The following is a 27,833-nucleotide window of genomic DNA, read 5'->3' on the forward strand; positions in this document are numbered from 1 at the left end:
TATATTGTTTAAATAAAATTAATAATTTGGTCCAAGGCATGAAACTGGATCATTTTGTGGAAGACATTTACTAGTATCAGAAACAACCTTGTTTATGGAAACAAGTCAACATTTTCTCTTCATCCTTGATACAATTGTGTGAGAGTGAACAAATTTGGTTTTGTGTTTCAAGTTCTTGGGGAGGGCTGTCTTATATTGTACCTGAATTTTGTGGTCATTCACAGATACCTTTCACTCTTTAAAAAAACTTTATTTTTCAAAATAATTGTAATTCATTAGACTGTATGTGAAGTTACCAATAAGTAGGTGAACCCAAACATCAGACATTTGCTACACTTTCAACCTTTTGTAACACGCATGATTTTCAAAATGAGTTTTACATTTTGATTTTACAATTTTTTAAATTGTACGAATACTTATAAACAGTGGATTTTTTGACTTGGAAAGGGATACACATCTAAAGCACAAAAATACTGCAAAAATGTCATTTGAAAATGTGATTAACCTATTACAGTTTTAGTAAGTCAAATCTAGTTAGCACCTTACTGAAGTCAGCCTTGAGTGTAAAATTAGTGCATATAATTGCTAAATATGTACTGTTCAACCAGTAATGGCACATTACCAGCCAAATCCTTGAAACTGAAAATGTTTCAGCTTTCACACATCTGGAGTAAACAATGTTTCCAATTTAACACAGAAATAAAATAGGTTCTTGCTTCTTTTTAAGTTGATTTTTTGAAAAGCAATCATTTATAAAGATTGCATCAACATCCATTAGCAGAGGAAGATCCAACTTTATTGAAACTGCTTGCATACAAAATATATTGCACTATAACCAAACAAATGTCAACATAAAATCCAATCTGTTGTAGCTAATATGTACAGAGAATATTGCCCAAGAGCAGTTACATTACAAGGTCATTCTACCTTGGTTAATTATCTACAGTATTTTAAACCAAACAGCTTACAGATGATGTGTGCAAGGTACCAATTTCAGTTTTTTCAAATACTATACATTCCCCCAAAATAAATAACTAGAAATCAACATTTAAAGTTTGGCAATATTTAAGACTTTTTAATATTTGTTAAGTTGTGTGCAGTTTGTTGCCATTTTTATATGCTTGCTTGTATGCAAGGGGGTGGATGGGCGGAGAAAAAGCAGCAGAGAAACAAAAATGCACAACATGCAGATACAAGGGCCAGGTTTGTACAATTCTGTACATAATCACCCAAACTCCTACTGGAGTAATTTAAGAAAAACAGAATAGCTTAAAATGGAAGTCCTATTATACTTTTTTTTTTTTTTTTGCAAGTACAATTTCATTCATGATCAGAAATAAAAAGCATCCCCCACCCCTATTATGGGCAACTAAACTTAATGCCAACTTCAGTAACATGTTTTGAATCTACTTGTACACGAGAACTTGTAAGACTGTTCTGTTTCCAAGGCTGTTGAACTACACTATCCCTGAATTTTTCTAAGTTTCACATATAGAAATCAACTTCCTTTCTCATCTGAGACAGATTCCAAATTTCAAACAAAAATGTAGGGGAACTAAAAAGAAAGCTATTCTTTAAAATTGGTCCTCTGGCCAACAGCAGGCACAAACTACTAGCTTATGAACAAGTTACAATTTGTTCCCTCAGTAACCATGAATTGTTTTAGTTTATCACAAATGGAAATAGGTTTAAAAAAACAAAACAAAAACGAAACAAAAAACTTCTCTTGTCCTGTCTGAAAAGGAAACAAAAACAAAACACACCATCTCAGTAACACAATCTGCCATTATTTCAGTGCAAAATAAATTTTCTATTCTTAAAATTGCCTAACTGGATGTTTATGCAAGGAAAAAAATATGGAAAGCATGCATTCTTCTAATAAAGTACTAATTGTTGGAGAAGTTTTGCTACATATATTGTACATTTAGTGTTTCCAACTCAGCTTCCCTGATTTCTGCATCCAAATATAGTATTCCTACCTGCCAAGATATAAAAAAGGCACAGATCATACAACTTTTTGCTAATGAAAATGACAATTTAGTTACATTACACATATATCGAGAGGTTCACTAAAATACTGAAAAAGTGAACCAAAATGTGAACTGACACAGGACATAAAACAGAACCTTTTAATGTTTAAGGTGAGTAACTCCTAAAAGATTAAAAACAGAAGCCCAATCTGATTACTGCAAACACTATTTATTCTAAAAATTGAAATTTAGCAGTGATTTTGACCAATTCATTGAAATGGTACAACTGAACAGAAATACCTATGCACAGTTTCATTATTTTATAAACAAACAAATGGATTATTTCATCGTTTGAAGTGCAATATGTACTTAAAAGCAATTTTTTTCCAGAAGTTCAAGGTATTTTTAATGCAAGTAAAACATCTTATTTTGAAAAAACTGCATACTGATGTTTAAAAAAGGCGAAAAGAACTTTTTATATTCATTTCATGCCCTGCGCCATCTTGCCTACTATTTGTCTTTGGCCTAATAAGTTTATCTAATGTGGAATAAGTTTTACTGAAACAGTTTAGGAAATATAACTTCTCAAACTATGCAGTTTAGGGTACTCCATTCACCAACGGTTGCTGACCATCCCCGCTGTCCGACTTCTCTTTCTTCTGGTTACGATCTTTACCCGTGCGCAACCGGCTACCTTCATTGGAGGTATTCTGTGATGTTTTAGTGTGGACACTCCTTTCATTATTGCAGTCAATTCTGATCTGAAACAAATTAGAGTTATATAAAGCATACCCCTTTGATAATTTAAAAAGGAACATTTATCAAGACCCGTTGGAGAGCACTTTTTCTAAGAAGTTCTTCCCCTTCTTCAAATAAAATATATTCTAGAAGTGTGCCGTTAAAAGGAACCAAATTTATTTTTAATACTGTTCAGGCATTTAGGCTTGTACAAAGGTCAGAACTTTCTGCAACACTTGACTGTATGTATCATAGTTATTAGTAATTTTGCAGGACTGGTTTCCTAGGCAAACCCAACAAAACCTGGAATTTACCTTCCAAATAAGATGGAAGTTGATCTTCTACAGCACGGGTGTCAAACACAAGGCCCGCGGGCCAAATCCGGCCCGCCAGACCTCGTCATGTGGCCCGTGTAGCCGCCGCCGGCCGCCAGCCTTCACCTTTTATTTTCACTTCTTTTTTTTTTACACAAGAAAGCCGCCTCTTCAGCACATGCGCGGCCTGAAAAGCAGGCAGGCGGGTGGGCGGAGCCTCTGGAGACGAAGCAACGCCCCCACTCCCGCTTTCCCTCAGCGGGGAAAGAAATGACGAGCCCAGCTTTTTATCTGCTCCAGTAAGGCCCGCAAGCGGAGCTCATGCGCGCGGCGCCCCTGCGACCCCTGCCGCACGTAGGCCGCGTCACGAGCCTCTCGCTGGCCACGAAGTTCTCCGTATTCATGGCGGAGGAAAGTGAGGGAATGATTTTTATTGATTTAGAGACGGGCAGCTACCCCTCTGCCCCCCTTGGCTACACCCATGATGCTAAGGTTTTCCATTCCCTCCCCCCATTTTAATTATTAGTTTTGTGCATCCCCTTCCTGTTTTGCTATATTTTTAACGACTGGACATTAAAATTGTTTTAAAGTTGCCCTAACCTTGTTTTCTTGCATGGGATCAAAGTTTTGTTTTTAGAATTTGAAGATCTGTGGCCATTATAATAATTTGACAATATATCATGTAGAATTAATGTGCTCAGAATTTAGTGATGTAAATATATTTGTTTTCAAACAGGAAATATTTTTGCTTCATGATGCTGTTTATTATTATCAATAATTGAATGCAGTGACAATAATTTATGATAATAAAGAGTGGACACATAGTCCTACAGATACAACCGGCCCTTTGAGGGTGATCAAACTGCTGATGCGGCCCCCGATGAATTTGAGTTTGACACCCCTGTTCTACAGGTACGCATTTAGTAGTTAAAGCTAAGCAGTGGTTTATTTTTGTATATTTTTAGAAACAGGATTTCTAATTTCTAAAAATGCATTTCAGAGCTTTTATTAAGTCAACTGTTCAAAAGTATTACTCTACTTGATTCTTTGGGAATGATGGAGATTAAAAACCTAAATAAAATTATTTTGGGTGGTACCAAATGGTGTCTGTTCACTGATGGACGGTAACCACCAGCAGAATTGGGGGAGGCGACGACAATTTTAGGTAATTCCCACCCCTCCTACACCAGCTCAAATTGTTCATTTTACCCAGTCAGATTTAGGGGCACACAAGGGAATGAAGGAGGAATTGCTAAAAATTAGCCCTCCCCCTTGGGCTAATGAACATCTTCAGTCATTGGTAGTAATATACCATTACTGAGGCAACTTCCAATGACCAAATGTTGCAGAATTGCCAGGGGGGTGGGGACTCTTATGCAGACAAGGATAGGTGTGCATGGATGCATCACTCCATGACTATCAAGAGCAACTCCATTTATGCAGATGCTGATGAGTGCATAGGTAATAAATAAATAAATAAATAAATAAACAAATGATTTTTTTACCTGAAGTGACCCATCTGCTGTTCTCCCTTTAGTATCTCTTGAATTACGTTGACGGTTATCTGTTCGCAACTGTTCATCATTTCCTGCACATCAAAAATGGATTTTAGAAAAGTCTTCCCTGTTATTGTTGTTCTTTGGATCTTATCGTATTTTCTGAGTATAAGACAATATTTTGCTTTAAAAAAATTAGTCAAAAATTGGGGGTTGTTTTATACACAGATGGTGAATGCACAGGGGGTTGTGTTCAGTGCAGGCTTAGCGGTGGACTGGGCAAGCTTGTGATTGCTGAAGAAAAGCTCAACAACTTTGTCCAACCTGATCGCTGCTGCTTAAATATATGGTACTAAATATACCAGTGCTTTGATTAAAAAAAAAGAGTCGTCTTGATACATGGGGGGGGGGGGTGTCTTATGCATGGAAAAATACGGTACTTTTTAAATAGTAAACTGCACTGAGTATACTGGTAGGAAAGTGATATATAAATGTAAAAAAAGGAATGCTTTACATTTCTGGTGGAAATTAGATGCTCACACATTAAGATAGATAAAAATCATAAAACATTTTAGGGAAATGAGTCACAGAAAAACCTCTAATCAGTAGCTTAGGGTGGGACCTATAGCAAACCTGCCTTGATAAGCCCCAAGCTGTGCAACTTTAGGGACATATATTGTGTAGGAACAAAACAGCTTGTTAATTGGGCAGATTTGGTGTCCTTCTTGTGAGTGGACAATAGTATTTAATGATATATATTTCTCCTCTGTATTCTCTCACTCCTTGCTTTCTGGAAATTCTAGTTGCTATTTTGCCTCTACCATTCCTCAGTTCGCATGGAATATGGTTTGGCACGATTCAGTTTTAAACAGGGTTTTTTTTTTGTTTTGTTACTGCTACAATGTTGTTCAGCAAATCTACTAGCTTCATTTCTTCATTTCAGACACACACCAGCTGTATAGGATGCGATCAAGAGCTCTAATAGCTCACCTGCCATGTAGTATCATAATCATTTACTCACCTTTGAAACCTCCCCGACCCCTTCCTCCTTGACCACGTGCACCTCCACCACGTCTTCGCCCATCTCCTCTACGAAGGTAGCTGTCACGCTCTTCTTCTGCTGGGGCTAATGACCAGTCAATAAGCTCATCTCTGTGATCAGACTCTGTTTCAGAAGCATTTGATGCTTCAGAATTAGCGCCTATCAAAGTTTAAAAAAACCAAGACATACCACAGTCTATTTTCACAATATTTTAGAAAAATCCAACCAACTGAATGACCCACCGGTTAAAACTAGCCTCTTTCTAAAATATTAGTTTCATATAGTTTCCGTAATATTTCTCAGCAAGGGCAATGTAAAAGTAAAGTTCTAGTCTAGATTAATTTAAGCAGCTTATCTGTTTCAGAAAAGGGATCTCAGCTCAATTCACTAGTGCTAAGAATGAAGAGGAATTTATTATATGAGCTGCTGTTTAAAATTTGCTTTGACATAGCTGCAATAAGAGTCCTGATAACATGTAGCATGTGTGAAGAAATTGTACAGAACGGCTTGTTAAGACTACTGCAAGTAGTGACCCGAACAATGTGTAGACTGACTTATATTCACAACAGTTTGTAGACACTGACCAATACAGTTCACATGACAATGTCAAAATTTCAGTAAAAATAAAAGCTTTTCATTGTGTTTTTGTAATTTGTTATACAGCACCCAGAAACAAATGATAACCTCACTATCCAATTATGGATAATGGAAGATGTAATTTTTCCTTCTGGATAAGAAATTAGGATCTTTGAACTCAATACACTACTTTCAACTTAAGGTACATTAGTACGTTAATAAAGCTAAATTTATAGATGTTCAATCTGTATAGTATTTCAGAATGGACATTAAGACATAACCAAATGAACCTGACAATGAACATAGTAGGTGTCGCAACTATTATGTAGAAGTCACATTTATTTCCATATCTGCAACTCATTCACATTTTTAGACATACTCAACCACATAACAAATAAAGGCACATAACAAATCAGAGGGTACAAGTCTGAACAATCCAAGTTACCTACCTGAAGCATAGCCTGGTCCACGTCTCCCATGCCCTCTGTTTCTGTAGGGTCGGCTACCTCTTCCAAGGCCTGGGCCATCATCAGTCATGTATCCTTTTTCTTTATCTGTGCGGTTTGGTGGTGGTCTGGAAGTGGCCCCAATCTGTCGAAGCTGTTCATCTATTTGCAATCTCTCTAGACGCAGTTGATCCACTTCCTATAAATAGAGAAATAAGTTACAGGAAGTTGCTGCCATTTTAACCAATCTTATTAAGTGTCTTGGTCAGAGGTTTGGCTTCTTCCACAACTGGCTTAAGAAATATATGATAATGTCAGGATTTAAACCAGTTACTCAGCATTGTTAAGAATTCTGTTTACTACATAGCTATTTAACATCAGAATTTGAATCAGAAACTCAGAAAAATATCACAAACCATTGTTCTAAGCCAGGGGTGGCCAACTCTCAAGAGACAGAGATCTACTTTCAGAATTAAAAACTGGCAGTGTTATACCCCTGTTTTTCTGGGGTTCAGCTCAAAGTTGTGGAGCTTTTTTGGGGGTGGAGGAAAGCCCCGGGTTGGTTTTTTTTTTTGGGGGGGGGGTCAGCTCGAATCTGTTGAGCTTTTATTAGGGGTTAAAAAAAAGCTTTTTTGGGGGGAAAGGCTAGGGACAAAGCGGTAAAGTCACTCACAAAAAGATCACTATGGATCAAAACAGCAGCAGAGAAAGCTCCAGAAAGCTCCATCTTCCCTCCCAGAGATCATACAGCTATGGAGGTGGGGCGAGGGGGGCAGGAGTCAGTTTGGGGGCACTAAGGAAAGGGAGCCAGAGATCGACCGCAATCTATCAAAACATCACAGGGATCTACCAGTAGATCACGATCGACCTGTTGGACATTGCTGTTCTAAGCTAACTTTTCCACTCCCCACGAAGTATGTTCATTTTCCTTACCTTTAAATAGTTGAGGTGATAATCCAAAAGAACTGTGGCATTCGTAATGCTGTCCTTGGTTCCCACAAAGACAAAAGGAACCATTCCCTAGAAAGAAATTGGTGAATCAGAGATCTTCAGGTGCAAAGCCATAGCAATTGCAATTTCTTAGGAAAAGAATGAACATTCTAGATACTTTCCAGATGGCATTTAAAATCTATGTGAATTTTGTTAAGCAACATTAAATACTACAAGCAAATAATAAAGTATCAGTCTCCAGGTGGTTTACATAAAGACTGTGGGTTCTTTCCAACTAAGTTCTACTCAGAGTAGATTCACTGAAATTAATGGACCTAGGTTAGTCATGTCCATTAATTTCAATGGGTCTTCTCTGAGTAGAACTTTGGATACAATTCTATAAAATTATATTTATTCATAATAAAGATAACTCACAACTTACATGAGGGTTACATTCTGGAGATGGTGCATATATACAAAAAACCATGCTTTGGAACTGCCCCTGGGGGAGCAACCTTATCTTCTGGAGCTGTTGCATTGAATAGGCCTACCCTCCAACCCGCAAGCCAGGAAGAGCTTAAAAGCTCTTTCTGAGCGGGGGAACTGCACAAAAAAACCACTCTGCCTTTCATGTATTTAATCTGTGTTATTTCTACTGTGCAAAGTTGAACTCTCACATGCAAGCAGTTGTGAGCTACCTGTATATCTCAGTTAAAGCCAAGCAGTGTACAAAAGAAAAAGAAAAAAACAAGTCAGTTGAGGAAGGTGTAAGCCAACAAAGGTTTAAAGAATTCTTTGGCAGTCAGTACTATCTCTTCCTCATGAATTACTTGAGGAAGGGGATTCCAGAAAGTGGGTGCTATCACTGAAAAGGCCCACTTTTGCATTGTCCTAAAGTGACAATATGCTGGTCCTGAACTGACCAGTGGTGTTTCCTCAGAAGATCTTACAAATTAGATTGATCTGTACTGTGCGAGGTGGTCTGCTAGATATCCTCATCCCAGGATAAAATCAACAAAACATTGAATTTGGCTCACAAGTAAGTAGGCAGCAGATGCTGATCTCAATGCTGAGTGTGCCATGAACACATCTGAAGTTGCAACTTCTGAACCAGGCATAAGAGTAGCCCCATGTGCAGAGCACTGAAAGTGTCTAATCATGAGTTTATCATTGCATGGACCATCATGGCAAGGGTATCCCTGTCCAGGAACCGTCAAAGTTAGCACACCAACTGAAATTGGTAATAAACGCTCCAAGACAATGAGGCCAGCTGGGTTTCTAGAGGTAGCAATTGGTTGAGCAGCAAAGTCAAACTATGCACCAGCTGCTTTAGAGAGAGTAAAACTCCATCCAGAGCAGGTATACAACTCAATTGCTCGGCCTGGAAACTGCCCATCCACAGTGTCTACACGTTGTAAGAATTTAGTAGCTGTTTGGGTATCTTCAGCATACTGGTGACACCTTGACCCAAACCTCCAAATGAATGCACCCAACAGCTTCATATAGGTATTAAATAGCAATGGGAATGATGAAAGGGGCCCAGGCAGAGTCGTCCAGCACAAGGTGGGAGAGAACCTGCACAGGAATGAAACAATCCAAAAACAGTGTTCCCAACTCTTAGATGCAAACCAGATGAGATGAGCATGGGCAGAGAGCATATAGCAAGCTGCATACATCTTGTGTACATCTTCAGGCATGAGTAACTGAAACAGATTCCGTAAAAATGGACAGGATGGTACGCTGAACACTCCAGAAACTTTATCAATGGCAACACTTAGCTTCACATGGAGGCAGGCAATTATCTCCTCAGATTGCCTTGCAGAATTTCAACAGTGGGCTTCTGAGGTTGACAGGACACCCATAGCAGCCCCAATCAATTTCTCTGACCAAACACCAGGTACAACTCTCATCGCCCAGGAAAGAAGAGAGGGGGTTTCATGTTCTGGCGATTCCGTCACTGCAAGATGTGAGGTTACAGGGAACCAGGCAGAGGGCCTTCTCAGTAGTGGTGCCCTCCATGTGGAACATCCTCCCATCAGATGTCAAGGAAATAAACAACTATTTTACTTTTAGAAGACATCTGAAGGCAACCCTGTTTAGTGGAGTTTTTAATATTTTATGTTTTATCAGGTTTTTAATATTCTGATGGGTGCTGCCCCAGAGTGGCTGGGGAAACCCAGCCAAATGGCTGGGGTATAAATAATAATTTATTATATTAATATTATGTTGAACATAATTACCACCATAATTACTCCCCTTCAGACCATCTAATTTGGATTGGTGATGCACTGAGTACCTAGGTGAGCAAAGCTGGGTCAGATAGATTTTAACCAGCTGATTCATTCAGGTCCTGGTAATATGTGGCAGGTCTGTTCCCTTATCCAGAATCAGATCTGAGATTTTGTTAAGTACTGGCCTGGTGTTCATTAACAGGACTAGCCGATCAGAGGGCACAATAGTCCTAGGGGAGTGGTTACCCCACTTAAATGACACATTACATTTTGTAATGTTAGGGAGCAAACTCCAGAAGGATTTGCAGCCTTCCCAAGAGGAAAAAGACAGTTCAGTGACACCTCTAATTCCCCTACGCCTCCAAGGGTATAGGCATGAACATCATCATCATCATCATTTATTATTTATACCCCGACCATCTCACTGAGTTTCCCCAGCCACTCTGGGTGGCTCCCAATCGAGTGTTAAAAATAGAGAATGGGCAAGAGATTGGGAGCAGATTGCCAGTAGAAATCTGGGTCCCCCACCTCTCCAACAGTATCCTCTCCCCAGCAAGCCATGCCTTCCCCTTCCATTGTTACATGTTAAATGTACATTTATCTGTTAAAAGATGATCCTTCAGTTATCACTTAACGTAAGTGATAACTGAAGTGTTAAATCAACTTGCAAAAGAAGAAGGAAAAAACGAGGGGAGGGGAGGTTCAATGTTACTTACCTGCCAAGTTTTGAGTTCAGGTTTTTGCTTTCTCCCTGCCACAGTTGATGACACAACTAACGCCTGCAGTGTAAGGAATGCAAGTATTAGTGATGTCATTAAATACATAGGAGTTAACACAGAACCTTCAACTCAAAACTTGACAGGATATAAACACTGCAGCCCACCTTTTAAAGAAGCATTTGAAAACTGCAAATAGGTATATGCCTAATTTACAGTATACATTGGTAGAACCTTAAGTGTGCAAGTATCTCTCTGCAGTAGTTACTTTCTGCTTTTTGAGACATGGTCACCATACAAGCACTTTATAGTTCCAGAGAAATTATGCAATGGGCCAATGCAACAAATTTGTGTTTTAAATATTTATTAATACATGTGTTTGATAAAAAAACCAAAGGCAAGTGACAAATATGCTACTGGAACTAACTGTACAATAAAAAAATTTACAACTGTACAAAACTGTACAATTGTACAAAACTGTATAAAAAAATTACAATACAATTTTTTTGGCTAAATACCACCACCAAACTTTGGACTCAATCTATTAAAGTTCTGAGCCCATAAGATACAGCAGGATATAAAGACCATCACCAAAACCTAAGCTGTGAGATATACTTAAATTCTGAAATGGAAATACAACTCTCGATGTTCCCATACATGAATCTGTTGCTCTTTCAGAACCTAAAAAAAGGAAGTCTGTATTATGACCCTTTAAGATGCCTGGGTTCTAAGCCAGTCTCTTTCACAGTTCTCCATTTCATACCCCCCCCCCCCCAGTCATCTAATTTTTTATGTCCATTGAGCAATCCTCATTATACCTTGGGATTCACACAAGTCTAATGATACTGACTTGTATGTGCATGGTGACATTTTACTACACAAGAATTTATACATGGGAAATGGTTTGTTATTAATGTACAGGAGAGGGTGGATAAAAATAAATGATTTTTTAATTTAAAAAAATAATAATCGTATTTTTTGTATTTAAATAGGATTTCTTTGATTTAAATCAGATTTTTAAATATAAAATGCTTCTGGAGTAAAAATCTTTCTAAGTATAGTCTTCTGTTTAAATTACATTATAGTCCAAAGGCTATGCATCAGGAAATGAGGATTTGTTTTAAGTTTTTCATGTGTGCTAAAACTAAGTTGTTGTTTTTTAAACAAAAAACATTTAACCACACCAGTTAACAAACATGGATACATATGCTACAATGTTATTGCTTTAGTTAAATAAATTGCTTAAATTGTTATTAAGGAAATGATAATTTTTCTCCTTCCAATAAAGTACAGCAGAAAAGTTGTCCAAATATAGACAGTTTACTTATTAAACATCACAATAATTTCATAGTTATCTGCTTATGTATTTCTAATAGTATAACCAAATCAGTAATTTTTGATATAACTGTAAAAATTACTCTGAAAATTTATTATTCCAAAAATGAAACCTTCCTCTGGTTGTAAATATTAAGATTATACCAGCAAGAATGAGTCATTCTGTATAAAAAAATTAAAAATGATTTAAATCAATTTGATTAAATCAATTTGATTTAAATCAAATCCACCCTGGTACGAATTATCCAAACATAATAAAGGAAAACCTTCAGTTTTCAACAATATCAAGCTAATGTTATCAGATAAGCTACTCCGGGGACTTGCATCCTGGTTTAAATTTCACCTCTGCCATGGACCTGCTGTGTATTCATGGGGAAAGTTCCCCTCTCTCCTAAATTCAAGGTCTTAATTTCTAAAATGGAAATAGCGACCTATTTCACCAGGCTAAAAATAAGGATAACTAATGGCACTTTTAGGGACGTGGGTGGTGTTGTGGGTAAAACCTCAGCGCCTAGGACTTGCCGATCGTCAGGTCGGCGGTTCGAATCCCTGCGGCAGGGTGCGCTCCTGTTGCTCGGTCCCAGCGCCTGCCAACCTAACAGTTCGAAAGCACCCCCGGGTGCAAGTAGATAAATAGGGACCGCTTTCTAGCGGGAAGGTAAACGGCGTTTCCGTGTGCTGCGCTGGCTCGCCAGATGCAGCTTGTCACGCTGGCCACGTGACCCGGAAGTGTCTTCGGACATCGCTGGCCCCCGGCCTCTTAAGCGAGATGGGCACGCAACCCCAGAGTCGGACACAACTGGCCCGTACGGGCAAGGGTACCTTTACCTTTACCTTTGATGGCACTTTTAAGTACAGTCATACCTCGGGTTGAAGTAACTTCTGGTTAAGCATTTTCGGGTTGCGCTCCGTGGCGACCCGGAAGTAGCGGAGCACGTTACTTCCGGGTTTCGCCGTTTGTGCATGCACAGACACTCAAAATGATGTCACGTGCATGCGTGGAAGCAGCGAATTGCGACCCGTGCATGCACAGCTTGCATTTGCTTCACAATGTGAACAGGGCTCTGGAACGGATCCCGTTCGCATCCAGAGGTACCACTGTACAATGAAATATTATTCTTAAAACAGAGGTTTATTTAAACAGATCAATCATAATTAGGCAGGGTTGTTAACTTAGAACCTATATGCATAAGTTTTATAATAGAAATGGACAGTATTTAGGAAATTGCATCTGTCCCCCCACCCTCGCTAAATATGAAACAGCATATAAACCAAGTCCACTTTATTTCACTTCACATACCTCTTCCTGTGGAATATTTTTATCATTTTCAGCCTCAATTCTCACTCTTACAACACCTGATTTATCCACGATCTCTTGAATGAGTTTTCCATTTTTTCCTATAACTTTTCCTATTATAAAAACATACACAACAGGGAGAATTTAGGGTTTTGATCAGACAAATAGAAATATTAGCACAAAACATATTTCAGCAACTATCTGAAAGTTTCAATCATGTGTTGCTACAGTAAGTTTGCATACCAACCACTCCCTTCCATGGGGCGTGTAAGTGAATTTGGTTGAGTGCACATAGAAGCTTCCTTGTGAGATTGAGAACCATGCACACACACATGCTCCATCTCCATTGATTATCGTATTTACGCTTTTCTCCTAGCCTATGGCTTAAAAAATTGAACTAATTCAACAAAACCCCCCCCCACATTATCACAAAACAGCAATGTACATTCATCTTAATCCAAATCAGGTGCTCTAGATGTTATAGATCATGATTAGCATAATGAAAAATTTAAAAAACCACAATTTTAAAAACAGTAACTTCAATCGCATATCCCCATTTTTAATCAGTTTATCTCCTTAAAATGCAAGTATGCTACCTGGTTACTGTAACTAATCTTCATACAACCCTATAACTTGCAGTTATTTGATCCTCATGCACTGCAGGATTATACCTACTTAAACGCAAGAGGCAGATTTCTGTTTGACTCTAAACTTATAAGAATATAAAAATAGGATAATTAAGACTACATCTCTCCATAACAGTTGGCAGAGGGTCTTGGATTTTTGGGTGTGTTTTATTAGATATAGTCATTATTGTAAACTGCTTTGTTATTTCTATGATATATTTTTATAAACAAAATAAACTTATAACATTTATAAATAACCTAATTAATTATGAAACTGAAATCAAATTGAAACATGTTAACACTTATTTCAATTAAACAAAGTGGTTCTTCCAGCTTTTGGGGTGCCGAATGTTAAGTAGGCAAGTGCTGATTCAGTGGACAAAATAATGTCTCTCAATGAGGAAAAGTAAATATTATGCTTTTTAGTTAGCAAGTCAAGTATTCATAATTTGAGAACTGAAATGCTCAGATAGTGGAAAGGCACAAAAGAGGAGCAAAAAGTTATCCATATGGGCTTCCTAGATATTTGTAATATGCAGGATGGCATCCCCTGGCTCTAGTGCATGTGATCAATTGCTAGACGCTGGATCCAGTAAGAGACACAATTAATAGATAAAATATATCACTTGTTCTATTACTTAAAATGCCTATTCCTAAAGCCAGGTAAATGCCCTCAGTGTTAATACAGAAAAGCATATTTTAACTCAAAGCTGTCTAATGCATGGTTTTGAGAAGCTATGTGTGGACTTTTTATGGTGTGTATTGTTCAGATGTTAAACCACAACACATGTATCACAACTGAAGCTTAAAGAATAGCATAGCCATGTTTCAAATAGTCTTCTGATCTTTCCAAGGAAAAGAGCACTGACTTAGCTTTTGAACCAACAGTGAACTTTTCATGAACTTTTTCTTTTTCTGAAAATGCCACAATTAATTGGTAGTTGATGTAATCATGAGCTCATATATGTTCACATTCACTTGCTTTGATATCGACTAATTGGCTAGCTTTGATGTTATCCTTATCTGTGGGGTTTGGCTGCTGGGCTCTGAGAACGGAAATGGGAAGCTATCTGTGAGATTTGGGTATTTGCCACACTATGCCCTCATTCGGTCAGGTGAAGTGATGGGAAATCAGGTCAAAGTGGTGTATGTTGCTTTGTATCTAGAGTGTGTGAATGTTTGCTTGGATATGAACAAGCCATCTCCTTGCTGCGGATTCTGTAAAGTCTAGGAAACCTGACAAGCTCATAAGCATGCACTTTTCTTTAATAAAGCACTAGAATTTTGGCATTTTTGAAAACGTTATGGCATTTTTGACATCCTTCTTTGGTTATAGCAGCACTCAACTACTCCCTGTTTTGAGCCTTAGATTCCAAACAGCTTCAAAATCATAGTTCAAATCAACATACCTACTAAGTTTCTGGGGACTTGGATGACATCTTCAGCAAATTCAAGGTAACTTCTTGCCCTCTTTACTGCATCTTGATCCTATAGGAAATACAAATAAAATGGATGCTAAAGGGCTGCAGTGTCTTACAATCAGAGCTGTGTTTGTATGTGTAAGTGAGAGTGAGAGAGAAAGAAAGAGAGCAACAGGTGCAACTCACCTCTCCATAAATATGGAATGTACAAGTGTCTTCATCAAGATCTATAGCTGTCACACCTGGTACTTTCCTCGCTTGTTGAATATTAGCACCATGAGTGCCAATGGCCAGACCCATTAGATCTTCACGTACAATGAATTGTTCATGAAATCGTGAAGCAAGCTGCCTTGAACTCTGTGAAAAGATGCATTCTTGGTTAGAAATGAAACTTTAGAGGATTGCAAAATCAGCAAAGTTCCTCATGCTCTCTTTGAGACGCCTTAAAAAGTACCAAATACAATCAGTTAAGCTAGCAAAGCAATTACGTGTGGAAAATCTGTTAGCATTTTAAAGTACCATAGATTCTGGCATATAAAACGACTTTTTAATCCAGGAAAAGAGGTTTGAAAGTTGGGGGTCGTCTTATACGCCAGGTATGGCTGCCGTGGGCGGCGGGCTCCACTCCGGTGCAGAGCGGAGCGCACTGCCCACTGCTGCTGCGACGGCAGCTTCTAAAACAGCAGTGGGCAGTGGGCTCCTTGCCAGGAGGAAGCCGCTCAGCAAAGCTGGCTTAGCATTGCTGGGTGGCTTCCTTTCGGCACGGAGCCCGCCACCCACTGCCGCTGCCCAGCGAAGCTGCCGAAGCGTATAAGACGACCCCCTCAAATTGGCACCTAATACACTGGAATCTACGGTATTCACCATTCCAAAAGTTCAGCTAGGTTCAAATTATATGGTCTCAGTAGTTACTGGTAGGCAAGCCTGTAAAATGGAAACTACAGTGGACTATTTCAAGGGCTACTGCTGGCAATGAATTAAATATCGAAGTGTTATCTACCTCTTTGGGACAGTGGGCCAACAGTCATACTTCTGCTTACATATCCCTCTGGATATGTAAACTTCAGGTTGCGAGCACAGCAAACCCGGAAGTGTATACCACCTGAAAACTCTCCACAGAGGTATCAGTAGAGCATATACAACTTTAGTGGAGCTTCAGTGCAGTTTTTTCCAAATACAAACAGATACAGTACCTCTAATTGTTTGCTTGCTTCTTCGTTTCTCATAATCAATGATAACTTGGTGCGAAGACTTCGGAAGTGCATATCAATGAGCATATTTGCGCGTTTTGTTGTTACCTCATCAATAGACTAAAGAATTTGGGGACAGGAGGAAAAGAGATCTTTGATCAGTATCACATCCAATGTAAAACAGTTTGAATACATCAAAAGCAGAAACACATACCAAAATTATAAGCTGATGGGCTTCAGAATCATATGTGACTGAGAATGCCCCAACTGCCTTCTTGAAGTCCTTGTGTGCGGATTCCTTAGCACACCTAAAACACAAAGTACTTAAAAAATTCAGAATGTTCATTTAATGGAACCATCATATCGTAAAGCAATCACAGGATTGCATGAAGAACAGTATAACCTAGTATGCTCTGCACCACAGTGTGAGGTAAGAGAAGAGCTGCCCAAGAGCTCCACTGTGTTTCTCAGCTGACCTGCCCTTATCACAACAATGCCAATATAACAATGAAATGCCACAGTCTAGGAAAAAGACCTGAGTCATGTATGATATTTAAGTGACTAAAAGTGAAATAATTCACAAGCCTCCAATGGTAGTTAAATTTATACTTACACATTTTCATTTGGTTTCAACTAGTTAGGTTATCTGCCCCATACATGTACAGGCAATTAAATAGTGACAGGTGAGATTTGGGATCCTAATCATTCATATTCATGTATATATTGCAATAAATACAATATTTTAATTAAATGTTATGTTGCTATACACAATGCCTTTCAGGGCTTTCAGAACTATCTAAACTGCAATGTATTTGTAAACATCTTTGTAAAAGTCAAGCATTTGTTGATATTGGAGTAGAACAAAAACTATAATGAGATGATATTACAAACTTTAAAAAATGAATTAAAACTCTTTAAAAGATCTTTATACTCACATTTGCCTTAAATCTTCTGGTACATCAAGTCTGATTTTATGAAACGTATCCTTTGTTGCAGGTTTGTTGGGATTCACAGATCGTAGACGCTCAATTGTGACAATTTCATTGTAGGTAGCATCACAGGCTGCATATTCTATTACATAAAACTAATTCAAAAGAACAAAATTGTCTAAGAGAATGTTTAACTGAGAAGTGATGTGTGCTACAACTGTACTTCGAAGAGGTCTCACTACGTCTGGGAGAAACTACATTTTTTTACTTTAACATATATTTAAGGTAAAAGGTAAAGGACCCCTGGATGGTTAAGTCCTGTCAAATTTGACTTCGGGGTACAGCACTCATCTCCAGTTTCAGGCTGAAAGTCTGCATTTTTCCACAGACAGCTTTCCTGGGTCGCGTGGCCAGCATGACTAAACTGCTTCTGCAGAAACGCAACACCGTGATGAGTGCCAGAGCGCACAGAAACACCATTTACCTTCCTGCCGCAGTGGTACCCATTTATCTACTCACAATGGTATGCTTTCAAACTGCAAGGTTGGCAGGAGCTGGGGAAAAGCAATGGGAGCTCACTCTGTCACACAGATTTGAATTGTCAACCTTATGATTGGCAAGTCCAAGAGGCTTGGTGGTTTAGACCACAGCGCCATCTGTGTCCCTTCGACACATATGTAAACTTGGGTTCTAGGAGGAAATTGAAGAGAGACCCACAAGAACTTGAAATCCAAAAGCTACACTTAACATGTCAATGCCAGAATATTAAAATATATATATTCCTACCTCACCCTTTATCATTCTCACTTTAGCCAGCCACCAGCAACAAGGTTCCTTTTCATTAGCCCTGGAATAAACCTAAACAAAATCACAGTGTAGAATATCATATTATTATGCAGTAGACACAGTCACAGAATATGACTCCTAATCTCAGGGTCATGGGTTCAAGTCTCACATTGAGCAAATGATTCCTGCATTGCAGGGGTTGAACTAGATGACCCTCTTGAACCCTTCCAACTCTACAATTCTATGATCTAGTGGAAAAACAGGACACCACACTAATAATGCTCCACACTATACTGGAAATTAGTAGTTGAAAAGAGATTATTATTCATATCCCCCTACATACCACTGAGTTGCAGCACCATAACCATTCTGCTGTATTAAATGTACATGGTCTAGCCATATTCAAAGCCATCCTGCACCTCATCTGGGCGTGATCTGGAAGCTAGTTTTTTCAAGGCGAGTGTGGTGGGGAAAGAATCTGTAATGGATATTTTCTACTCTCTTTCAATAGCAAGTTTTCTATTTCTAAAAAATACAGTGTTTTAAAATAAACAAAACTGAATGCATTAAGAGTCAGTTTGGGCAGTTTCACAGTTATACTTTGGTTCTTCATACATGTTCAATGAATGCATGGAAGTGGAACTGGATTGTAGCATCAGGCTTTGCCTCAGCCAGTGTGAGAAAGCTGAGAATGGCTCTGAGCAGGTTCTGCACAACTATATGCATATACAGATTGTACCAGGCAATCCAGTTGTGCATGGTGTAAACAGCTGAATGCGTGCAAATTATGGGACAGCACCAGTGGGCACAATCTTACCCTCAACAAATTCATTAAACATATGGGGAAAATATGTAATTGCTGAAAGTCTGTAACCAAGTACCCAGAAGTAAGCCTGTTGTTACTCAGCTGGGCTAACTCCTAAGGAGACATGTAGAGGATTGTGAAGTTAGGAATTTCAAAATAAAGCTTTTAAACAAACACTGCAGTTCAAATGATTTTGGGTTATTGGAAAAGGTCTGAAATATTTGTAGATCAAGTAAAACAGTGCATGCTTTTAGTTTAATAAAAACCAGACAAATAAGCACACTATCAGTTAGAACTATATCAATTGGAGTCAATGAAAATTTTTCAATCCTCAATTTTTTCTGGAAAACCCGCAGCATTGCTTCAAATCCTATGCATGCAAGCTGCTTGACGATTAGAGCCAAGGGCTAGAGACTGAGTAACAAGTTGCTGTATGTTCCAAGTTGAGATGCAAAAGAATCTCTGCTGGACATGAACTAATTGCCCAACATAGAGTTTGTGCTGAAGTGCAAGTCAGCAGCAGCCTGGCATCAGGCTGGGTTAAGACAGATCTCTATGAGAAGCTCTCGATGCATGTAGCATGTGGGATTGAGGCTACAATTAAGGAGAGACATGCAACAGTAAATTATCTCTGATGGGTATAGAAAAGATAGTTTATAGTCCTGTTTCCACTGAATTAGTGAAGTTGTGGAAAATAATCAGATTTATTCTGTTAATATTTCTTTTTCTACTTACAGTCTTATTTCTAGATTAGCTCAAACTGGCAAGCTATCTTTCTTTTAAAAAGCGATTTAAAAATTAAACCCAGAATGATGAAAGTATGGCACTTTGGGGTTCTTTTGAAGACCTAACCAGCAGAATTGCATTTTTTGCTAAAAATGATCTCCTTGACACTTCTGGAGTCTGCATGTAATATTATTCATCCTGCATACACCATCAGCTCTCAACTAGCAATAATGTAAGATTCTCAATGTGAAAATCTAAGTGTAAACAGAAAAATGTTCTATTTTGACTGCATGTACACCTGTACCTTTGTGTCCACACACTAACATCTACTGTTTTCCTGGATTTCTTATGCCTGTATGGTTTGTTTTGGTTTAGATCTTTTGTGTGATTGTTTCTTTCAAATGGATTTTTAATGGGTGTGAATTGCTTCTGATGCACACTGCTTGAAAAAGTAGCCTAAAGAAGTTTTAACACAGACTGCAATTATGTTCTTCTAAAAAACCTACAACTTTATCTATGTTCTCCCCTGACCTAAAAACTTCAATTAAAACAGTTATTACCTCAACTTCATCACTCTCATTTATATCTTTATTGTAACCCACAGGTGGAGGAAACCTGACATCATGGAAAGGAATCTGTCTCTCTGGCTGCCAACTGAAATACAAAATAAAAGCAAAGGCTATTAAATAGTAACTGAAGCAGGTGAAGCAGAAAGTACACAACATCAATAAAGAACAGTGGCCACTGATTACTTACCTGGACCCTAACCCTGTGAGCTGGAATAATCTGAACAAATTCAAAATTATTAGGAGTCTGCAATGAGCTGATTATATAAGCTAACTAACTTGGAAAGAGTGTTAAATGAGGGAAAGAGATGGATTTTTATCTTTGTAATTCTGAAATATTAAAAAATAGCCTTTTAAAAGTGTAACCAAAAGCTGTTTTACTCATTGCCGCAGATAAATTTCTTTTGACTTATTTGACAAAGTTTAAGGCAAACCAGCACGATGGAAGGCCTATGGACTAACTGTAACTTATTTCCTGACAGCTTGTAGTCCCTCACCAAGAATGTAAAATACTAATCTTTGTTTAATGCACTCAGTAATATCAAAAATAGAACAATGGTTGCATCATTTTGACTGCACAGCTTCTTCTTCATCTAAATTTTGAGATTAGTGAAAATATCATGCTACGGGTTGCTGAGAAAAAAAAGTGAAGTACAGTAAAAAGGTTGTTGAAAAGTCGTTACAGTGGTGGAACAAAAAACATGTCTGAAAAAAGTTTAAAGAGGCATCCTACATGGTGCAGATTGGCAGGCAAAGATATCAGGAAGTTTATTTCTCATCAGTATCTGATAAGAGCTGGAAAAACCTTTGAAACAGAGGCAGAGGATGAACTTCTAGACCCATGCTTTTCTATTTGCATTATGCCTAATGTTATAGAATGTTTTGAAGGCTCATGCACAAATGTGTATATTAGAGGTGCACAACTCAATTATTATTTTTGAGTTGTGCACCTCCAATTTAAAATGCCCCAAACTGTATAAATGCTCTCTCCAATCCTCACTTTCATTGCACAGGAGTAATAGTCATAGCACAACAGTTTCTAGAACTAACTCCAAAGGAGGAGGAATCAACCTTAGAACAGTATATTGACAGTTGAAGCACTATTTTAAGTCAACACAAAATCACAAACCCTAAAAAAAGACATCAAAAAAAGGGGGGGAGACAGGTTTCATAATATTTATATTTTCCATTATTAATCACAGTAACGTAACCCTTAGCCCCCCAAAAAAGTCCTGATTTAGGTGCTCATAAGACTTTCAGGTTTGCATTGTTACACGAAACAAAGTGCTAGACTGTTAAACAGTTAACCTCTCATTTTAAGAGATATCGCAGAGAAGCATTGCAGCATATCACCAAAAGTAATGTGAGTTGGCAGCAAAAGATGAGTGCCATGAGTGAAATGCATCACATGAACATTTCACTGATTTCAATAAAGCACACTTGGGTTAGGGTTTATCACTTTGTCATACAAGAGGTCAAGACAGAACATTTTCACAGGTCTCATTTGTAAGTCACAGTAAACCAGAATTAACAGTTTACCCTGACTGTTTCTTTCTGGTATACTTGTCCCCTACATGCAAGTGCATGGAGAAAGGAAAACACAATCCCTGGCTTAACATTAAGGTCTGAACCATGGATTGTGACTTGTTTCCTACATAGCCTGGCAGGGAAGAGACAATCAGCCAAGAAAGGAATGTTCATGAAAAACCATAATCTATGGCTTCCTGAGTTCAGGTATGCAACTTCGTATCTTGGAGCAAGAAAGAAATGCAGAAGGTTAGCATTTGAAGGTAGCTTTCAAAGGAGCAACTGAACCTGCAATTGATATTATTTTCTTAAGATTAAGACTACTTAATCATAAAACTATCTAAGCAGTGTAAACAATAATATTTATACATGTAATTCGTTCACCAAAGACAACTGGATTAGTGTGTTAATCATTCAAGAAAACAAATTTTAGTGTTCAATAATGTTAAATACTGAAATGGATTAATCTTTATCAGACATGCTGTTTGTTTTAATTCATCTCCTTATATAAAACTTCTCAACAATTCTTCAGGTTATAAACTATTCTACAGCATTAGGGAAACATCTACCCCACATGGAAAAAATATCCCAGTGCCAACCTACATAGTCATCTCTATGCACAGAACTCTTCAGCTATGGGTATAAAGGGGAGGAGTTATTTAAGTGTACAGCAACTCATTTTTTCCCATGTGTTTAATGGTGAGGATATACTTGTGAGAAATAATAGCATGCATTTGCCCCGAACATTTGACCAAGTGCCTTCGAGTTCCAAAGAAAATGCCAGCAATGGCAGGCAACCGCTTCTGGAAGTAGTTGCAAGCAGTGTTAGAAACTGAGATATAAAAGCTAGGAGCTAAATGGCACCTTAAACCTAGGTTACGGGTGCAAGAATAGAATGTCTAGGCGTGCTTTTTAATAACAAGAATACAAAGCTGAAAATGAATTGCAGCTGAAATATTATTTTCATTTTTCATATGGTCTAGTCCTTCCCCTGCCCACCCACCCCTAATATACTTAAGAAGGTTTCTTCTCCAGTCTTCAGAGAGTAGCTGGAAGTGAAGAGGCAGAAAAAGGTCCTCCTTTCCTTCCACTCTGCAGTTTTAATCGGAAATATTTGGCCCAGAGCTCAGAAACTGCTCATGCTAATGAAATTCCCTGTCGAACAATGCATCTAGAACAATGGGAGTTTCAAAAACTGGTTGCAAGGCTGCAAGAGAAATATCAAAATATTAACTTATTTAAGTTTATCCACTACCTCAATGCCACTACATTTCTGGATTATATAAAACTCATAAGTGCATCTCCTAAAACTATTCAAGTCAGTATCAGGACCATACGTACTTATTTTCAAATGCAACCGTTATTGAATCTTCATGCACATCCTTCACAAAAGCCTGCAAAAGAGAAGTGAGAATTTACAGGTATTACTATTAAGATATCATTTAAATACAAATTATTCTTAATGGTATAATATGGAAACTCTGAATCCTTATTCTAAATGCAACAAACTGGCACAATATAGCAGTTGGTTGGCTATGCTAAGAATTTATGCACGTTACATGCATGGAAGAGAAAAATGACAAATGCAAAAGGGTACCAAAATATATGTATGGCATGCATAATGTTATTACTAATATGCTACAGCAAAAAGTTTGTTTAAAGTTAGTATTTAAAGTTGCAGAATTACTATCCAGTCACCCCAGAACATCTTTACTCAAATGTTTAGAAAGTATGGTATCACACACACAGTGAATAAGTAGTTGCCACTATTTGAGCACTAGCATTGCAAGATTAGGCTCAGAGGGGACAAATGTAACTTCTGAATTTTAATCTGGAATCTTTTCACAAATCCACCGATTCAGAAAAAGCAACCCTCCACAGCGGTCCCGAAACTTTTAAGAACCACTGCATGCTTCCATAGTATTATAGGCAGATGCTTTTATTTAGTTCTATTTAAGTAACTTGCTGATTGTAGCTGGATTCAAATTAATTTAACTGTACATATTGCAGCTGAAGAGCAGCATTAATAAACCTGTACATTTAGAAAGCAAAAATACACCTATTTCAACGGAATGAAAGAAATAGTATCAGAAACCCCCCACTAATAACTACCAGTGGTCTTGTTTGGACACAACTATCTTGATACATTGAAATTAACTGTCTTGTTTGGAAATAACAAGTAGGTAACTTTTGCAGAAACAAATTCCCAAATTCATTCTTGCTTCTTTTGCATCATTTAGACAGAAAATTCCACCTGAACTACTGGTTAGGTCTGGCCCGTTTGATCGGTTTTATAGTCTTAAACCATGTGGTCATTTAAGAGGCTAAGTATTAACTCTTTTGGTCAAAGTTGCTGCAAAAAGAACAGAGAGAAGAAACAATGCCCAAATATCTACTAGTGTTAAGCATTAAGAGCTACCTTCTAGTGTTTATATAAAAAGTGAAAGTTAACAGTGATAAACTATTTTAAGCACAAATGTCTTCTAAGAATCTAGGCAGATCCTAGCTGCTCAAGTTAGGATTTTTAGTTCAATTTCTGTACCAACCGCAATGCCTAGAGGACTAGGTATGCCCTAGGTATTGTTCTTAGGAAAACTAAGGTTCAGAAGTTGATGCCACTGAATCCTTTGGAAATTACAGATACTTGAATTAAATCCACAATAAATGATACTTCATGTTCCGAATGTTGCCATTAAGCCAATTTCTCCACTATCAAATGGAATATGTCTAATACTCTAATATGCTAGCAGATGAATCACAATAATTGTGATTTTGATTTCAATAGGGCTGAAATAGGGCAGAGGATACCTGAATAATTTGGTTGAGAATATTTTGTGAAAGGAAAAATAAAAAGAACCTTCAGCCAACTGATACAAATGTATTAACAGTTTGAAGTTAACAATTAATTTGTTGCAGAAGCCAACCTAAGACCAATGCAAGTTTGAACCACAGGTGCAAGAAATAGTCAAAATATACACAAAAGCTTAAACCAAGAACAAACTTAGTTGGTTTCTAAGGTGCTACTGGACAATTTTTAATATATTTCAACTGTGTCAGACCAACACAGCTACCTACCTGTAGCAAGGAATAGTGTTAGTTAACACTATGCAAAAAGGCGCTCATGAGGATTCAATTTTAAAGAACTTTTACAAATTTTGGGTGCACTTGGAGCAACAAAGACTGGGCATCTCACCATGTGCGGCCACACTCTTTCAACTTCACCTACTAGAATCCCCTCATCCAAGTTAAATGTCTCCTGCAACTCTTCCTCAAAACCTACACTTTCCCCCACTCGTTTCTATATTTAACCAGGTCCCCAAATACACCTTTAAGGCTTCTGGGATGCATGCCCTCAATCATCCAGGGAAAGAAACCACGGCATCACTAGCCTCCTACCCTCTCAACTCCTTCACCCCCTTCATCAAAACTAGGTATCCCCAACTCAGCTGGGTTAACTACTGCCCAACTCAGACACCTACTCTTTACCAAAACGACCCCATGAGAATACGCATATAATATACAGACACCCAAAATGAACTGCATATACCACCAATATTGGCCATTTGGAAGCAGGTGGGATGTTTTTCATGCATTTCTTTTCCCCATATTAGTTATCCTATCTATGTCAGGCAGGTGGGTTTGTCGTCTGTCTGCAGTTTTGGGTTGCCGTGCGCTGAATAAAGCAACTAAAAAGTACAATTGACGACGACAAAAACCACGGACAAAGTGCGCGCACACACCCTCCCCGCCGCCTGCGGGGCAGTAAAAGATTCCAGTTGCTGGGAGCCCCAAGGAGTGAGTCCCGTCTTCTTGCTCGGGGTCTTTGGCGCTTCCCATTTGGGGCGCCTCTGCCCGGCTCGCGGCAGGACCGAGCTGCTGGAGAAGGAGCGGCTGGGTCCGATGCACTTTTTTTTAATTACGCTTTAAATTGGTACGCCCACCTTCCCTTTGCAGACCGCGGGGCGGCTCGCAGCGCAAAAAGACGGTGTACAAACTTAAGGAATAGTAATGCAAGGTGGAAACACAAAACGCGTAATAATAATAATAACTAAAGCACAGGCACAAAGCAAACCATTAACTCGCCCCCCCCCCTAAGGCAACAGGACCAAGAGCCCAAGAGGAACGCGCAAGGTGGACCCACCCCAACTCACCCTAATCAACTCGTACCCCCGTCGCCGGGGCTCCCCCCCCCCAAAAAAACCCGCAGCCCTTCAGCCACAGGGGGCTGTTGCCCATCGCCAAAGGGCGACGGTGGGGCGAGGGCGCAGGTGACGAGGTCGCCGGAGGTCCCTACCTGCACCCCGGAGCCCCTTTCGCGAGGCGGGCGCCCCCCATTAAACCTCGGCTCCCCCTTGGCCAGGCCGCCCCTCCGCCGCCCGTTACCTTGTAGAAGGCCCCGTTGGAGCCGCGCACCTCCACCACCAGCTCCTCCATGTCTGCTGCCGGGCAGGAGGCTGGGCTGGCGGCGCTGGAAGGCCCTCCTCGGCTGAGGCAGCCGGCGGCGCCGCGGCCGCCCGCTCCTCCTTTCTTGTGGCCTCCGGGCTCCGTGTCCCTGGCGGGCGCGTGGAGCAAGAGGCGGCGGCGGCTTAGGCCGGCGAGCGGCTGCTGCTGCTGCTCCTCCTTCGCCTCCTCCTCGACGCGGCTCGCCACCACCACCGTCGCCGCCGCCGCCGCCGTTGTCGTGGTGCTGGGGGCTGGGGCTGCCGAGAGTCGCCGCAGCCGCTGCTGCCCGGAAATGAAAGCGAAACGGTCGCTGAGGGGAGGACGCCTCTGAGGAGACTGAAGCCGGAGCTGCTGCTGCTGCTGAGGCGACTGAGGAGAATGAGGCGGGGAGCGGGGGAGGGGCGCCGCCGCGGGCCGCCCGCTTCGAATGTAAACATTAAAAACCTGGCGCCGTCACGTGACGCGGCGGGGCCCCCAAGCAGGCGGCGGCCGGAGAGGCAGCAGTAGCTAGTGCGTGCGGCGGAGGCGGAGGGGGGGGCGGGGGGCGGCGGCAGCAGGGGAGAGGGGTTTAAAAGGCCTCGCGACTGCGCCTGCGCGGAGGCAGAGCGCGCGCTCTCGCGCTCGCGAGTACGGGGCTAACCTCGCGCGCCCTCTCGCGAGATCTCCTCCGAACGCCGAGAGGCTGAGCTCCCTTACGCGCCGGCCAACGGCAGCGGGGCGGGTGGGCGGATGGGAGCGCGATCTCGCGCAACAAAGCGAGAAGAACATGGCGGGTCAAGAGAGCGGCTGAGACCGCTCGGGGGCGCGCGCGCGAGCGACTCGTGAGCGCGGAACGGCTGCTTAGCGACGCCGACGCCTCCTCCGCCAATCCCGCCTTTCCATAATATACTCTATAAAGAGTGACGGCAGCGCCGCCCAATGAAATGTTAGGGAGAGAAGGCTGCCCCCTCAAATCGTGGAAGTCGGCGCCGAACGGGAGGGCGCTCCTAGGTTTCAAAAAGCGCATGGGACCGTTAATGGCGGGCTGAGGGAGGAAAAGTGAGGCGAGGGTTTTTGTTGTTGGACTGTTTCTTTTAACAATGGGATAATAGATGGAAGGGAATGCATTTTGTTTTCAGAGGAAGAGAAATACCAGAACATATAATTGAAATAAACACGCAGTCAAGGCTTTGGTTTTTGTACTGTGTGTGCGTTTTCCCCAAGTGTGACATTCACAAATACACAAGTGTGACATTCACAAATACACAAAAAGAGCCTGTAGCCCGTCTACTCCCCCATCCTGTCCCCACGGGGACCTACCCGTCATGCTTGTGGAGAGCCCAGGCGCAAGAGCCCTGGCTTCCAGCACCGGTTGCCATTGTGGCTAGTAGCCGTTGGCAGTCTTTATGCCAATGTTAATCCTCCGTGAATATGACGGATGCTCTTTGAAAGCCATCCTAGTTTGTGGCCATCCCTGCCACAGGTTAACTGTGTGCTGTGGGAAGAAGGACTTCCATTGGGCCTCTCCTGAGTCTTCCAATGTGTCATAAGAGAAGCCATGATCAAAGAGGGGAGTTAATAAATGAACCTCTCAGTGTTATGTATTTCTATGCTCACAAAAGAATGTATCTTTTTACTTGTATCTTGCACATCTGTATGGATGTATCGCTGTAATGCCACTAAAGAATGTAGCTGAGGAAAGCAACTGTTGATTTATCAAATGTATCACCTTTTTGTATCTTTC

At 40.0% G+C, this 27,833-nt stretch overlaps 1 protein-coding gene across 5 annotated transcripts; it reads right to left on the reverse strand.

Annotated features, from left to right (window-relative positions):
- Positions 1–229: 229 nt before the first annotated feature.
- FMR1 (fragile X messenger ribonucleoprotein 1) lies at positions 230–26,888 on the reverse strand. Of its 5 annotated transcripts, none has more exons than XM_083422472.1 (16): positions 26,051–26,888; positions 23,009–23,061; positions 20,135–20,228; positions 18,044–18,115; positions 17,264–17,412; positions 16,543–16,636; positions 16,332–16,448; positions 15,325–15,495; positions 15,127–15,205; positions 13,095–13,204; positions 10,460–10,522; positions 7,516–7,602; positions 6,586–6,781; positions 5,540–5,719; positions 4,528–4,610; positions 230–2,731 (listed from the first exon to the last, which is right to left on the reverse strand). In XM_083422472.1, exons 1-16 carry the CDS (start codon positions 26,099–26,101, stop codon positions 2,570–2,572), a joined length of 1,761 nt encoding a protein of 586 aa, XP_083278598.1. In that variant the 5' UTR covers positions 26,102–26,888; the 3' UTR covers positions 230–2,569. The 5 variants fall into 5 exon arrangements, with proteins under 5 accessions (XP_083278598.1, XP_083278600.1, XP_083278601.1 ...); XM_083422474.1 differs by having other exon boundaries at positions 230–2,726; positions 26,051–26,854; XM_083422475.1 differs by lacking the exon at positions 10,460–10,522 and having other exon boundaries at positions 230–2,726; positions 26,051–26,760.
- Between the last annotated feature and the right edge of the window lie 945 nt (positions 26,889–27,833).

This window comes from Podarcis tiliguerta (assembly GCF_965153285.1).
Source record: "Podarcis tiliguerta genome assembly, chromosome: Z".
Taxonomy (NCBI): domain Eukaryota; kingdom Metazoa; phylum Chordata; class Lepidosauria; order Squamata; family Lacertidae; genus Podarcis; species Podarcis tiliguerta.

Bases quoted from the DNA above. Each gene is read 5' to 3' on its own strand.
- FMR1 (XM_083422472.1), bottom strand. From the start codon at position 26,101: ATGGAGGAGCTGGTGGTGGAGGTGCGCGGCTCCAACGGGGCCTTCTAC. The intron at 23,062-26,050 runs GTAACGGGCGGC...TCTCTTTTGCAG, and splicing joins CCAACGGGGCCTTCTACAAG to GCTTTTGTGAAGGATGTGCA. The intron at 10,523-13,094 runs GTATGTGAAGTG...CTTACACTGCAG, and splicing joins AAAATATTCCACAGGAAGAG to GCGTTAGTTGTGTCATCAAC.